The sequence below is a fragment of the Ceratocystis lukuohia genome (assembly GCF_044167205.1).
Source record: "Ceratocystis lukuohia strain C4212 chromosome Unknown Supercontig7_pilon, whole genome shotgun sequence".
Lineage (NCBI taxonomy): Eukaryota > Fungi > Ascomycota > Sordariomycetes > Microascales > Ceratocystidaceae > Ceratocystis > Ceratocystis lukuohia.
The window spans coordinates 1149691-1165073 of record NW_027263526.1 but is presented as its reverse complement, the minus strand read 5'-3'; the positions used below and the strand labels follow the sequence as shown (position 1 = coordinate 1165073).

The 15383-nt window shown below is 49.3% G+C and overlaps 2 protein-coding genes across 2 annotated transcripts; both read right to left on the bottom strand.

Annotated features, from left to right (window-relative positions):
• Positions 1-162: 162 nt before the first annotated feature.
• Positions 163-2591, bottom strand: HOO65_070229 (Meiotically up-regulated protein 72; the record flags this gene model as incomplete). Its single annotated transcript, XM_071004903.1, has 3 exons — positions 163-1804; positions 1859-2335; positions 2416-2591. 3 exons carry the CDS (start codon positions 2589-2591, stop codon positions 163-165), a joined length of 2295 nt encoding a protein of 764 aa, XP_070856947.1.
• Positions 2592-10902: 8311 nt separating this feature from the next.
• Positions 10903-14412, bottom strand: HOO65_070228 (Structural maintenance of chromosomes protein 5; the record flags this gene model as incomplete). Its single annotated transcript, XM_071004839.1, has 5 exons — positions 10903-11278; positions 11342-12074; positions 12142-12214; positions 12293-13183; positions 13240-14412. 5 exons carry the CDS (start codon positions 14410-14412, stop codon positions 10903-10905), a joined length of 3246 nt encoding a protein of 1081 aa, XP_070856946.1.
• Positions 14413-15383: the final 971 nt, after the last annotated feature.

Below are 15383 nucleotides of genomic sequence, written 5' to 3'. Positions count from 1 at the left end.
GTATCCATGAGTGTAAATCGCACGCGCTTCATCAAACTTCGAATATCCCATACCGCCCATCGTTAAGTTTGCGGTTTTTTGGCGTTGTGAGCAAAGACAGGCTCAGTCGGCACAACATACGGAAAGAGTAGAACTTGAAAGTCATCGATGTCTATTCCATATCTAATGGGCTAGTGCTCGAGGACCCAAGCTACTCTGACTGCTGTTGGCAGAAGCACCGGAATCGCCGCTTAACCCACTGGCGCTAGGACTGCCAGTCACGCTTCTTGTAGCCAATGACTGTTGGTTAGGTTTAAGGGTAGGATAGGGAGAGGAAGTCATAGAGGAAATGTTAGGATTAGAAGAAATGCTCACCCCAACCTGTTGTTCAATGTGCTGAGGTCCCACGCCATTGGCTGATCCAGGAGGGTAGCGTGATACAGGAGGCTGCATCATGCCGTTAGGAGGGGAAGGGCGCCCATTCATTTGGGGACCAGAGTATCCATTAGGAGGGGACGGCCGGCTCGGTGGCATCCCTCTTACTGAAGCGGCGTAGGCAGTTCCCGGGGAGTTGCTAGTCCTCCGCCCATTGAGCTGATACTCTTGCATGTGGGACGCTGTGAGAGAGTTTGCTCTAGATGAAGCAGCCATAGTACCGCGATCAACATTACCATAGCGATTGGAAGAGTAGGCCATCAGAGGGTCATCAAGAATGTTCTCTCCCAGAATAGGAATAGATGCAATTTGGCTAGCACTTGTGCGGCCCCGGTTAAAGCGGAACCGGCTGCCACGGCTTTGACCAGCAGCGGCTACATCTGCCTCAGGATTGCGTCTGATGGAAGACTGCGAAGGTAAAGTCTTGCGAGCACGACGCGAAGTCAATGACATCATGTCGACACTATCTGGGTCAACCATGGGCATGGGTGGGAGAGAAGTGGGGTCAACATAGTCATCATCATCGTCATCCTCATCAACTATATGGGCGCTGTTGCGTAGATTGCCACCACGGCGCGTGTTAGGACCTCCAGCGTTACGACGCATGCGCATTTCCTGCTCTCTAAGCGCAAGCTCACGTTGGCGCAGTTGCAACTCGCGGTTACGGAGATCGATACTGTCAGGACCCCCTGCTATACTGGCATCCATGCCTTCTTCGTAGAGGGTCAGATGGGCAAACTCATCCAAGTCGCCGTCCATAGAGCCACGGCGTGACTGGGCGCGTGAAGAAGGTCCCATGGGTCCGCGGAAGCCATTAGGTGGCCGGCGGCCACCTGGCATCATAGATGGAGGAGGCCCCATCGACTGAACACCAGGGCCATTTCTTGGCCGGCCTTGCTGAGGGCGCATTCCGTTTCCGTTCACCATAATTCCACGGCCTGCAGCGCCAGACATCCGGGTTTGGGGGTTCATCCCTGCAGGGCCAGTAGGGTTTGCACCGTTAATCGAGACCTTGGGAGGTCCTTGGCGATTTACGGTGTTGAGGTTGTGCATGATGGCGTAAACAGTTGAAATGCGGGGCACAGGCACGCCAGCTTCAGCAGCCAACTTTATGGGAGACCCCAGGAAGGTTTCCACCTCCATTGGCCGATGAGCAACAAAGTCCTGCCACATTATTGACTCTGTCGATGAAGATGTCATGTCACTGATCACGCTCTGTTTGAAGTCTGGGGCGAACGAACAGCCATGTGCATTGGCAATCTGGATCATCTCGTCGATAATGCCATGAACGAGGTCTTTGACACCAACCTTTTCAAGTAGCTGGGCATGATTTGAGGTTTCGAAGATAACACTGGCGGGGTGGAAAGCAGCGGGACTGTGTGGCAGCAATCTGGTTAGCACGATAAAAAATGACGTAGTTTCGAGTGTCGTTATCTTTACTCACCCAACCACACGCTCAAACTGGAACTGCCGAATGTTGGGAGCAACCTTGCAATTCACCTGGCCGGTGCTCAGTGTCATGGCCAGTGCTTGGGCCATGTCATCTTGTACCGCGGGGGAAATGGACGAATTCTTATTCGCGGGCCCAACCCAGATGTCGAGTCCACCACGATGTTCAAATTCACTCTGGCCCAGCTGGACAATATCTGCTAGCGAGACGAGGGAGAGTACAACATTAGTGGGAAACCGTTCCTCCAGTGCTGACTCCACGCCTAGAGTCGAAGTTGTGTTTACAATGATGCAGGTGTGTTGGGGCGTAACGACGGATTCGATCACAGAGGCCAAATCATAGATATCAGGGAGAGCTTTGACGCAGAGAATGATGTAGTCAAAAGGGGCGGTTTTGGCCTTCGTTGAGGCTTCCTCGGGGCTTCGTACAACTGTCCGCGGCTTGAACCGCTCGTTGTTGAAGGTAGAAGATCTACAAATTCGCAGCGGTTAGATCGGTACAAGGCGGGCAACTACTCGGCGTAAGACGCTAAAGTCGAACAAAATACTCACTTGAAAGAGATGCCGTACTGCGAAACGTGTTCGAAGCCGGCCTTCCACACAAGTGTCACGTCGGTGGCATTGGTCGCCTGTAGTCGCCATGATAAAAACGCTGAGACGGCATTTCCTCCCACTACACAAAAACGCATTAGATCTCCAGCGTCCTCGTTTCTAACAGCGGCGCCCATTATGTCGGATTTAGGAAGGCGAAGCTGGTATGGTATGATGGGGTGAAAACAAAGGAGCGGAAGACAAAGTAAACGAGCGACAAGCCAAAAAGAAAAAGTAGCAAAATAACGGTCCACAAGATAGAAAGGGGGGGGATCGACTTCGAAAACAGATCTCAACCGTTCCTTGTGGGAGCCGGTCGTGGATTGTGCGTTGCGTCAAGATGGTCAAAACGAGGAAAAGAAAAAGAGAGCAACACTAGAATATATCACAGTATTGAGAGGAATCAGTGTAAAAGAGAGAATGGATGTGAAACGCAAAGCGTAGATAACAAGGCTCAGACAAGTAATCAGCAGTGCAGGGGTGGAAATATAAGTGGTATAGGGGGATATGGATGAGAAAAGATTAAAAGGAAAGAAAATAAGAAGAGCAACGAAGCGAGGAAACGGAAATCAGGAAAAGTGCCAGGTCTGCTGGTAGTTCGCAGGGAAGGGGGGAAAATGAGCGAGTGGGAGGGCGGGAGATATACACTAAGTCGAATAGCGGGCGGGCATCACAGAACAAGCGTAATCCTGACTTTGGCTTGGGAGGGTGCGGGTAGATATATCCAAGGGCCACAAACACAACCAAGGCAAGCCAGATCAGCCACTGCACGAGGATAATGGTTGCAGGAGCTCAAGAAGGACAGGACTTGGCTTTTGTTTTTGCCCAAAAATAAAGAGAAAAAAAACAGGAGGGAAATAGGGGAGTAGATGTGTGAGTGATACAAGGCGTGTTTGTTAGGCAGTAGAGCGTAAAAGGGCTGACTAAAGAGCAAAAGTAGAGGGAAAAAAAAAATCACTAGATTAGTTTTTCAGTCCTTTTAGTCAACAGCCTTTCAGCTTTCACCAATTCCCAGGCCTTCCGTCGCTTCCTTGGCCTCCCCGTTGTTTGTTTTCATGGCATGGGTTTCTCGCGTTACTCTTTCCTCGTCCCTCTGTCTTAGCGTGTGATCCAACCCTTGGTGTGGGCTTCTTGATCAGCTCAGCCCCCCTGCGCTCCAATGGAAGGCCCAGTGGGATGAACTGTAAGAACAAGGGTGCATGGTCGAGATTGGGACTGTGAAATTCAGGCCCTCTGGAGTTTCCTGTCCGCTCCATAGAGTAGAAGGCGATTTTAGGTAGGGAGACTTGGACGCAAGGATGAGGTGGACATATGTTGTCTGAGGGGGAATGTGCAGTGTGGTTTGAAAGAAATGAACAGATTACTATCGAGCTTCATGAGGCCAAGCACAAGCTGATTCGAGCTGTGCTGCCTGCACTGGTGTCTCTCGTGTCGTTGGGCTTATTGTTGTTTCAAAAGCAATCATACCAGCAGCCGAAAAATGAAAAAGAAATATGCGACTTACCTGCCAGAACTTGAAGTCGTTTGGACGCCATGTTGGTAGATGGCAACTGTGTAGCTTAAAAAAAAATAGAATGTTGGATTTGTAGATTGCAGACACAAGACACGCAACCCTGGTTCAGTCGAGGGAGACGACTGCAAGTTCAGAGCCTGTGTTGCCGTCAGGGGCTCCGAGGCAGTTGGTGTGTTACCACGAAGTACTGTTAAGGCTAGTACCAAAACAAGTCACTGCGTCAGAGTAATAGGAGAGTCTTGTTTGGCAGCCCACTGAATTCAGCGGTATTACCGGTATCAAGGTGCTCTGAACAGTAAACCAAGATCAGATGCTAGACTCCTAACCAAGTGTTTGGAGCGATCAGGTGGTGTATGGTCATTCACAGATGGGCCAAAAAAGGAAACGCGGCGATTATCCAGAACGGGACTGCAGTCGATAGCGTGCGGACGTCGAGTCAAGTAAACAAAAAAAAAATACAAAAGCGTCACGGATTCAATTATTCTGATGCGCACGACAGGAAATAACGGGCAAGGAAGAAGGCGCTAAGCACAACTAGGCTTGCTGGTTCAGGATAGCACGCCTCTGATGATATAAAACGCGGCAAGATGTGGTAATCGGTGACGTCGAGAGGCTTGGTGCAATAATTTTCGAGTTCCTTGAATCCAATAGGAATGGAATCTATTGGGCCAGATCCGTCTTCGAATCCAATCGGAAATATTGTCTCAGAAAGACTAGACGCGGTATTTGGCAGATGCGAATCTGTAATGGATGAGCGAGAAAGCGGCGGATTGGGCTACTGGGGTTTCCTAGAGATGTTCTGTCGAGCAACCACAATAAAGTAGAGGTTGGCCTTTCCGAGAATCGCCTTGAAAGGAAAAAAAGAAAAAAAAAAGGATGTGGTCGAGAGCAAAACCCAAGAACAAGAGGGGTCGATGGAGATGCGAAGCGCCGTGTTTTTGTTGCGTTGCTCTTATTCTCTTCTATAGATAACTCGAAGCAGGGGCCAGCACAAGATTGAGGCTGTGAGAAGTAAGTAAAGTGACCAAAGCAGGGTAAATTGATAGGAAGGGCAATTGTCGCATCAAAGCAGGATGGGCTAGGCCAGACTACAGACAGTCATAATATGCCGGGGTACAAGATGAATCAACTTTTGTTGTTGTTGGTTATACATGGGTAAGCCGGACAATGTTGTATTGACAACAAGCCTAGACAATACAAGGCATGATGGGAAGAAAAGGAAGCATTTGCCGTGGACGGCCATTGTTTGCTTTGATTCTCCAAAGCAAACAATATCACAGCCTTGTCCTCTGCGCTACGTATGCAGCCAGCGCAGCAATAGGGGAGATTTCCACTAGCCTACCTGGTTTTCTGTTCGTTCGTGTCGCAATCGCACGCTGATGGATGGGCTATGACGACGGTCAGCCTCGGGTCGCTCGAAGGCAGCTGCCTGCAAGCATATGTATGTACTAAGGCGCAAGCAAAGATATGAAAGAGCGCTTCACGCGATGAGATCAGGAGCAGCAGATTCAAGCGTAAGCAGGACAGCCTGGTTAAGAGCACAGTAAATAGACAGGGGTTAGGCCCTAAACGGGTGGCACAGCGTCTGATAGCAGCCAAGATGATAATAATTAAGTCGCGATGAAAGAAAGGACGATGAAAACAATGCAAACGGGCAAAATGTGAAGATGAATAAGAAAAAGCAGGGTTTGGGAGGAAACGGCGCAATCAAGAAAGGGCAAAATGCGTGAGAAGATAGAAAGAGAGAAAGAGAGAAAAAGAGAAAAAGAGCAGATGATTGAGGAGCAAAGGGGAAACTGGAAGGTAGGCTGCGTGGCCTTGAAGAGAAGATCTGAGCAGAATGGGAAAGAATGCCAGTGCTCCTTGGATTCTAGGAGGAATAGGCAAGGGCAGAAATAGTAGCTACCGTATACAAACAAAGTCTGTATGCAGCTTCTTTTTTGGAAACTTTGGTGGGGGGGGGGGGGATATTGACATGTGGAAGGTGCTTACAAACTAACAAAGGCGCACATGCCGCAGCATTGAGAGTTGTTCCTGAAAATCCAGCATCTAGTTTTTTTATTCGAAACTGCCTATTTCGAAATTCCATCCGCCATTAAGACGCCTAGTTGTCTTGGTATTTTGTCTATAAGTCTATATTGAAGCTACACGAGGACTCCGAAGTCCTGGCTCTGGAATGCGCTGACACGGCATGGCACTGCTAGCTTCATGCACTTCGGGTTCTAAGGGATAGGGAACAGTGCCCCAATACTGCATGTCGCACACGCCCCCGGACGATTCCATATACCATGCTAATGCTAGACTTGTCGAATGAAAATCAGGCCGTGCCAACACTTGAACACCCTCCAGCTCGCAATAGACAAACTATCGACGCTTGACCTCAATATTATTGTGCACGCTACGCGTCTAAGCACAACGACGTTTCTCTTGTCGCAGCGGGGAGGGGTGCGGAGGCAGCATGTCACTTGACACTTGCCAAAGGGAACATGGTGTGGGCTATTTGCTTTTCTCTCTCGGCTCCCTTAGTTGCAAGCACACATTCGTTCGCCTCGCTAGGGGCAAGGCAGCAATGCAGATAGACCCAACAAGAAGATCTAGAACCAGCAAGGTGCAAAGCCAGAAAGCCAGCCAGGAGGAAAATATGATGGAGGGTGGGGGGGAACAGCACACGAAGCGGGCTTTTGGCTATCTTCCCGCATGTGCACAAGGAGAAATTACCAGCCCGCTGATCTATCATAAAAGAAATAAGCAACCCGCCCTTGTTGCGATGGCGATGTTGCAGCTGATATCTGCACATTTAATCACCAAAGCCGCCCCGACTTTTTCGAGTCGGCTGTGGTTACAGTGCTTGAGACCAATTTCTTTTCCTCGCCACTACATTTTCCCATCACCAACCAGTCTTGGGAATTTAAGCACCTGCGGTATTCCGACCCCAACATGAAGACATGAGGCACAAGAATGTCTTGGAGCCACCCATTACTGTAGTTATCCGTTGTTGAAGCAGCACAGCTAAGGACTTGAAGATGCAGTGATAGCCAAGCCTGTGGGGAAAGAGATCAAAACCTGGGATCTTTGCTCCCCCCCCCCCCCCCTCCTTATGCTTTGATAAGGCCGCTACCTGGACACAGCAACTTTTGGTCGAGTTGCATAATTCTCTTTTTTTAGTAGTTGCACAGACTTCGGGCCGTTGGTTTATATTTCTGGTGGGATTATGCAGCAGCACAAAGTCAAGTGTCATTCATACAAGACAGCTTTATTCACAATAAAGATTAGCCCTAGCCTTCGCGCGTCCTGTCATTAGCACCCCGTGGCAAAGGCTACAATCGGGCCTCTCAACTGTCTTTTGGTCCGCCGGCTCCTGGCCCAAGTCGCGTCTTGTCGTTGTCAAGCCAAGCGTAGATAGATAGCTATCATCAGTAAGACAAAGGCGGCACTATGGAATGGAACGCACGCAAGCATAAGCAACCATGGTGAAACCCTTTTCCAGGACTACAATTAGTCAACAGCAAAAAGAAAAAGTGCCTCAACGGTAGGGTAAACGAGCAGGCCAAGGCTTCTCTGTCCTCTTTTAACATAACAGTAAACGCGAACGAGGCCGGGGCTCAATAGGTGGTCAAGGCTGTGGCTCGACAGTACTAGCAAATTAGCCTTGAAGAAGCCAAGCTACCAGCAGCATTAGCTATTCTCTCCCTTCGCCCCCTGCTTGCTAAAAATTATGTAAGAAAGACGCGTCTTCGCTCGTATTCTCAAATTACAATCTTGTGGAATTCGCTGTAAGCGGTAAACAGATAAACATAAACAGATCCTTAGGGTTAATAAATACCAGGGTTGGGTGTAAGTGCGACATGGTTGTGCCAACTACTCGCGAGATGATTTGTTTACATTCGATCAATAACTGGCCAAAAAAGAAAATATTGTCAGAAATACGAATGTGAAAATCCTGCAGTAGTCGGAGGGGAGCACCAAGACATTTCCTAGTCGGATGCGCTGGAAACGAAGGTGGCATCTACCAATCCTGCGGTCTTGGTTTTTGCCTTCACACGATGGCAGGTCGCGGGCCTCGATAGCAAAGTATCATAGCAGGCACAAAATACCACCCGTTTTTCTTGGCCCTGGCTTGTCGTTGGCTGATGAGGCTTTGATTTATTGCCAGTGGGGGTGAAAGGTCCGAGCCCAAGGCCGTCCCTCTCGGGCGTTAATTAAACATTGTCAAGTACTACGGCCGCCGGGGCTCCGGGGGGAGGACACTGAGGCGAGGACAGAGAGCAAGGCAAAGCAGACAGGACAGAGAAGAAGATTCAGGGAAACAGGGAAGCAGGGAAGCAGGGAATACATTGAGAGAAGAAACGGAAGGACAACAAGAGGAGGCGAAAAAAGGAAAAAAAAGAAAACGACAAAAATTCAGAAAGATAACCCCCACAAGCATATCCAAGCCAACTTTGGGAATCCTATAAACAGCACGCAAGGTTGGATCACCCCAAATGGCCTTGTTTCTTCTCACACCTCCCCAACCTCGATGTCCGTGTCTTCCGCAGGCCTTTTGGCTTGCGTTTCCTTCTTGTGGGCGGACTAGGCTGGGAGACCGAAGAATGTCTGTCTTTAATTTCCGCCACTAGGTCTTGCATGTCAGGCCCTCTTGGCTCTCTTCGTTCTGCTTCCAATACAAAACCACTTCACTTGTAACCTTTGCGACTGTGCTGGGCCGCCCCTTCTGCTTGTCAGTTGTCATATAACAATATACAAACAATAGCGTGCGTGGAGCTGGTGCCAAACTTGTCAGCCATGCTAAAATCTTAACTGCGCCCTGTATTTTAGCGTTCTTACGGTTCAAAATAAAGACGCAAGCATGTTTTAGAGGACGCAGTTTAGAGGACATACTGACTCCACTGTAGTATGCTGCAAGCCTGCAAGCCTTGGTATCTACCGTACCGTCCTTCCGCTTGCTGCCTTGATAAGAGGGCGCTACTCCTTCGGGCAAAGAATAGTCCGACGACTAGGAAGTCCAGCTGGGCATGGATTTGCATAGATCATAAATATAGAGACGCAAGCACGTCGTCACTGGCAGACTGCCGCTAATAGGGGCACATCCACTACTGAAGGCAGCACAACAGAGCCTCATAAAAACTTGGTAGCATAGACACCCAAGGCTTGAGAGAGCCTCAGGAGGCTTGAAAGAGCGCCCGGGCCCTAGGCTGCAAGACCCAAAAGGGCCTGAATATGTTTTGTTGTGCTTCGCTTGGCCTTGAAACCGAACTAGTTGAGTTGCTTGTCAAAATACGCACAAGCTACTTACATGGCCACTTGGAGCGTGCGTTTTTTTCCTCTCCTGCTCACAAACAAAGATCGCCGCTTTCAGACGAGACGGGCTTCCAGCTGTCCGAGACTAATGGAATGAGGCCGCACACCACTGTTGATCCCTTGGTTGTCCTGATAGTACTGCATCGGATCTAGCCACCAGCTGGGCTAGGCTATAACCTAGTCCTGCCAGCCAGCCTTTCATGAGGATGAGGCGGGCCTAGAATATGATAACAAGTAGTGGAAAAGAAAGAACATTATTGGCCATGATAACCACCGCCCGCATGAACCTTTGGCTTGACTGACCTGTCCCTCAACACGTTGACGATTGCCTGTGTTTCCGTGTAGCCTAAACACCGCGCAGCTCACCCTATCGCACACCCATAATCCTGTGTCGCCCTGGCAGGCCTAAAAATATCATGAAATCCCACGATATCTCGGCTTACACGAGAAGCCAACTCGCCGGCATCAACTTGGAGCAAGCTTCGCGCATCGCCACATGGTATGCCTTGTATCGCCAATGTTTCTTGTTTCTTGATGTATATACCACACGCCTGTCCTGCAATATAGAGTTGTGTCTGCTGAGGCCTTGACTAAAACAGCAATGTGCCCTAATAAAAGTGAATATATACAGCCTTTTGTGCCATCTGCCAAGGGGTCTTCGTCAGAGGCTTTGTCCTACACTGCAATGATGATACCAAGATAATGGTGAGTCTTCGGCCGTGATAAGAGACATGATAAGGAATGTCTCTGGCAGCCCTTTGTGTCCCCGTAAACGCCCGTGGATGATGGGCTGGGCAGCATGTTAAGAGGCGCCTATAAGGCTGCTTGCTATTATTTGATTTTGTCGTGCATGTGAGTCGTCTATCGAATAGCCACACACAATCCCACATTCCTCCATAGATACGAGTTGGGATCGGAGTTTAAGTTCGCCTTGTCTCCGATTCTAGCATCTAATTTCCCTAGTACTCCAGCGTACTCTCTATTTCTCTATTCTTTCCCTATTCTCCGTTCAGCCCTCCGCAACGCGTTCGCTGTATTCTTCGGGGTAATTTTTCTCTCTTTCTTTTTGTATTTTCTTTTCTGATATCTGACAACATCTCGCCCGGTTCCTCCTAGGCTGAGCATGCCCGTGTCTCATCTTGTCTCTCGTTCCCCTCCTTCTCTTTCCTCTATTTAGCCTTCCTCTCCCTTTCCATGTCCCTTGCGTCTTCATTTCCCGTTGGCTTTCGCTGAAACTGGGTCTACGGAGCCCGAGCCGGCCATATGAATCTAGTGGACATGTTATTCAGCTTAGAAGAAGAGCAGATGGACCATGTGGGGCCACTGTTCGTGATGATGTTGCTACTATGTCTCGGCGGTTCACAGTGCAATTTGACTTAGGATTGTGGAACTAGGAGCTAGCTGAGCTGAGGCTACATGGGCAAATGCATCTTATTTTCGGAGGTGATTTATGGGGCGTATTAAGCATATGTACGTGCATACATAGATAGAGATACATGCTGGCAAGTATCAGCTGGTTGTCGGTGCTGATGCCATGCAATAGCAGTCGTAGCTGGGACAAGATCCAGTTAGAGAAGGATAAATGACAACAGAGAAATCTGTACATTATACAGGACCATTGTAGACGGGGCTCCGGCTCAAGCAGCCATAAGCCGCCTCTGCTTGCGAATCAGCGACGCAAAATCAAGCTTCATGACATCCGGAGGCATCTGTGGCCCACTGGCGATGCACAGCACAGTCATCTTGTCATCATACGACAAATTCGTGAGCAGTTTGGGTGTGATGAGGAAGTACTGGCACGAATGCTCGCGACAAGCGATTTGGACCATGCGATTGTGCACCATGCGCTCGTTGCGGGGGTCCATTCCCTGGTTGATTTCGTCGACTACTCGGAACGGGGACTGTGCATCGGATTGGAGAGCCATGAGGAAGAAGATGGTTGAAACTGAGCGTTCGCCACCAGATTGCCGATTGCCTGTTAGTTGCACCAGCTGGCCATTTCCTTCATGGATACTGTGGATAAAATGTATGGTCAGCAAATAGACAAGCTCCAAGTTAGGTTGGATGGTAACGCACCGGAAGCACACCATGATGTGAAGGGCCCATTGATCAAAGTTCTCGGCTTTGTGCAAACGCACTTCGCCTGCACAGCCTATCTGTTCGAAGTTGTATGCAAATGCATCGCTGATCTTTCGAATAAGTAACTCGACCTGAGGCTCCCACATTGACTGCTTTTCCTCAATGTTTTGCTGGTACTCTTGCAAACGCGCATGGCTGTTTTCCAAGTGGCGTTGGGTGTCGGCGATCGCGACATTTAGTTCCTCGTAGAGTCTCATAGTTGCGGGGTCGCCAACATGTAAAAGCTCAAGCTTGGCTCGCTCTGCCTCAAGCTTGCCCGTGACTTCATCCACGGTCTTGTCGACATAGAACGGCCTGAGGACATCGGGATCCTCGTACTTTTCCTTGATAGCACCAACCAGTTTGGCAAGCGACTTCCCTTGTTCACGTAATTCATCACAAGCCTTGGCAAGTTCCGCCACCTTGTTTTGCTCCTCTTTGAGCTGTCGCTTTACATTATCGACACGTGCATTCAGGAACTGGACGTCAGACTCTGCCTCAATGACCAGAATGTTGTGCATTGCACGCTTCTTGATTTGCTCGCGATGCTCAACTACCTTTGCAGCCATAGAAAGCGCAATAGGGCCGAGCCTGATAGTTGCTAGCCGGGCTTGCAGCTTGATGTCCTGAACTGCGTGCCGTTTCTCCCGCATGGCCTTTTGAAGCCGAGCAAGATCAGCCCGAGCCTTGGCTGTAGAGGGTGTTAGCGGAGGTTGAGATAACCGGAAATGCAGGGAATTTATATGATTGCGTCTTACCAATTTTCCCAGGTATGGCCTCCCGGCGGCTAGTTTCCCGTTGGTAGTCCTCCTTTTTAGCCCTCAATTGGCTCTAGGTATTGGGTAGTATGCGCATTAGCCGGCTGCTCTCTCCAGGGAGCACCAAAGGATTGATAGGAAAGAAACTTACAATCTTGGTATCCATGTCATCGTTTGAACGGCCAAGTTCTTTGTAGCTATTCTTGTGCTCCAAGGCTGTTTGCCTTAATTGGGCCATGTCGTCGTCTAATTCTGCTATTCGTCTTTCGATATTTTGCTTTTCTGTTGCCATGCCGCCAGTCTGGTTGACAAGGAGCTCGGCTTGCTTGATTTGCCGGACGTTTGTCGTGCTCACGTTGCCATAGTCCCGTCGACGTGCGATTCGATAGCCTTGGTTTCCAATGACCATGTTGCTAATGGCTGGTATCGACTCGAGATAGGAAAACTCTGCATCGTTGATGGACCGCAATGAGACAACGGCGGTGTGAAGGCGCTTTTCAACGCATAGCATGGCAAGGATAGGTTCTGGTCCTTCCATGAGGTCGATTGCAAACCCGTCAATGCCAAGTCTTTGCACTTCATCTTGGCTGATGGGGGACTTCATGCTTTCTAGGCGTGTGGTGCATGTCCTTATTGTGACTGACAGGCCCATTTTCTTGTAGAGCTGTTCACTGAGTGCCGTGTGGTCTTCTCGACACTGGGCAGTGAAGCATGTGAGATCAGACTTTGCTAGTAGCGCTTCTACCTGGTCGGCATACCGTTCGTTCTTTACTGAGCATGTCAGCATAGCAGGCCCAAAAACCTCCATCTTGAAGCGGTCTTTGTTGCTCTCCAGCCACTCCCAACCGGTCTTTGCATCTGGGCTAAGACGGCGAAGTAGATTCATGCGCTGACCCTGCTGTGTATCTAGAGCCCTCAAATTGTTCTCGAGCTTTGCTTTCTCGGTGCGTTTACTATCCATTGGGCCGCGGAGAGTTTCGATTTTAGATTTATGGGCCTGCATCTCAGAAACGCGATCACGGATGAGGTGCTCATTTTGGCGCTATAGGAATACAGTTAGCTTTTAGGTATATGCGATATGTTACATAGAGCACTCACAATCTCCTGGTTGATGGCCTCAATGTCAAGCTCACCAATAGCGTCATTTTCTTGGCTCTTCTGGAGCTCGAAAAGTTTGCGGCTGATGTTTTTGGCCTCTGACTTGGTAATTCGGTATTCGGTATCGGCCTGGGATATTTCATCACCAAACGCGTTGATTTTATCATTCATCTCTTCAAGCTTCGTAGAGGCTTGCTGGACCGCGCGTTCTGCTTGTTGCACCTTTTCTTGCCTTTCTCTTGAAGCCCTTGCGAGGCTCTTTAGATAGTCCTCCTTGTTTTTGAGCACTTCTAGAGCCGGCTCTGACTGCGTTTTAAGCCGCTGTAGATTTTCATGAGCTGCTTTGCGTTTACGCTTGGAACGCTTCCAAGACTCAGTGAGTGCATTATACTCAGCAAAGATTTTGGCACTCTCAAGCATATCAATGAGCTGACGGATTTCTTCGCGCTCCGTGATGCGGTCGACCTCCGCTTGGAGGCCAGATTGCCGCTTCCGGCTGGCCTCAAGACTGGACTGCAGGATTTCAATACGTTTTTGAATATCTTCCTTTGCCTTGTGTTGTACTTGGAGAAACTGGTGTGTCGTAGAGACTTCTTCTGGAGCAGCGGCACGCAAGGTTTCTGTCAGAAGGTCAACTTCATTGAGACGAGCAAACTCCACAACCCGGTCTTGAGGGAGAAACTGGCACAAGTTGTCAACCTGAATCTTTAATGACTTGACCACCTCTTGGATCCTTTTGTGCGGCACGCTTTTTTTGTCCAACCACCAGCTTGTTTGGTTTGTTTCCCGCGTAATCTTGACCCTAATGTTGATGTTATCTGGACCAGGACCGCGCAGTTCTGTCTCGATTACAGCGGAGCTTTGGTTGTGTTTGACAAACTCGCCGATTGTCGTGGCACGGCCAAGCAGCTTTGCGGGGAAGCCAAGACCCAGACAAATGGCATTGACGAGAGAGCTTTTGCCAGTACCATTAGGGCCAATCACCATGTTGAGAAAGGGTCCAGGCACAAACTCGGCCTTATCATATGTCAGGAAATCTTGCACAAAGACACGCATGATAGCACCAACTTGGTAGTTGTCCCGGGTCCATGGTGACGTTGACTGCGTGGCTTCTGAACGCTGGCGGCTGGGGGAGATGCCTTGGCTTGAATCACCCCGGTACTCACGGGCCATGGCTCTTGCCGTGAGAAAATAGAATCGCGGGGTTGTTGAGGAGGGATCCGTATGCGACCAGAGTAAGGAGGGGGGGGGGGAGGGGTTGTCGGTGACTTATTGCGATGATATGGCGGCTGGAATGTTGGTCTATGAACGGGCTTGGAATATTGCAAGCAGAAGATATTTAGTACAAATGGGATGTCCTAAGGTCTAGGTTATAGAAGAAAGACCTGTAAAGTCCGTTTACAGAGACAAAGAGAAGCCCGAAGTTAGCACTTGATGTCAGACAAAAAAGCCCGAGAAACGTGTCGCCACCTGACAGTGTTGTTCTATGTCATCAACTTCTAGGGTTACCAAGACTTTCGGCTGTGTTTGGGTGCGTCAATAGTGAAGATAGAGTGGACGAGTAGAGAATGCAAGCACCGAAGCCTAATATCAATATGAGTTGGGAGCATGGAAACTTGAAGCTCAAGATATTATTTAGGGTTGCCAATAGGGTTTACGCGACTGAGCCTTATCAGGTCTATCAGCGCGTTGATTGACAATCAGGAGTGCCACATTACCAATTTACGACGCCACAATAAGCACTAACCCATGTACCAGTAACCCTAGAAAAGTAGATGGGAATGCCGAGAGGCTGCTGTGCGCCATTCCTTCAAGACATGGGGAAAGAAGATTTGGCTTGCTATTGACGTTACTGGTTTGGAGGTGTGTCATTCTGAAATCAAGCGAGGATTTCTCAAAACCGATACTTGATGGATAGTTGTTTTGGGTCAAGAATGAATACGCTTGATATAGTGGTTCATACAGGAGGAGCGACACAGTAGGATGGCGTGCATGCCAGGCCCAACATGCCAGTGAGTCGCGCGGGAGCCCAGGGAATAGACGGGGAAACAAGAAGAACAAGGCTACTCTCGTGGATCGGCGAAGAAACAATGTTTATCCCTGGCTTAGAAAGATGGGTGGATGGTATTGATAGTAATTCCACG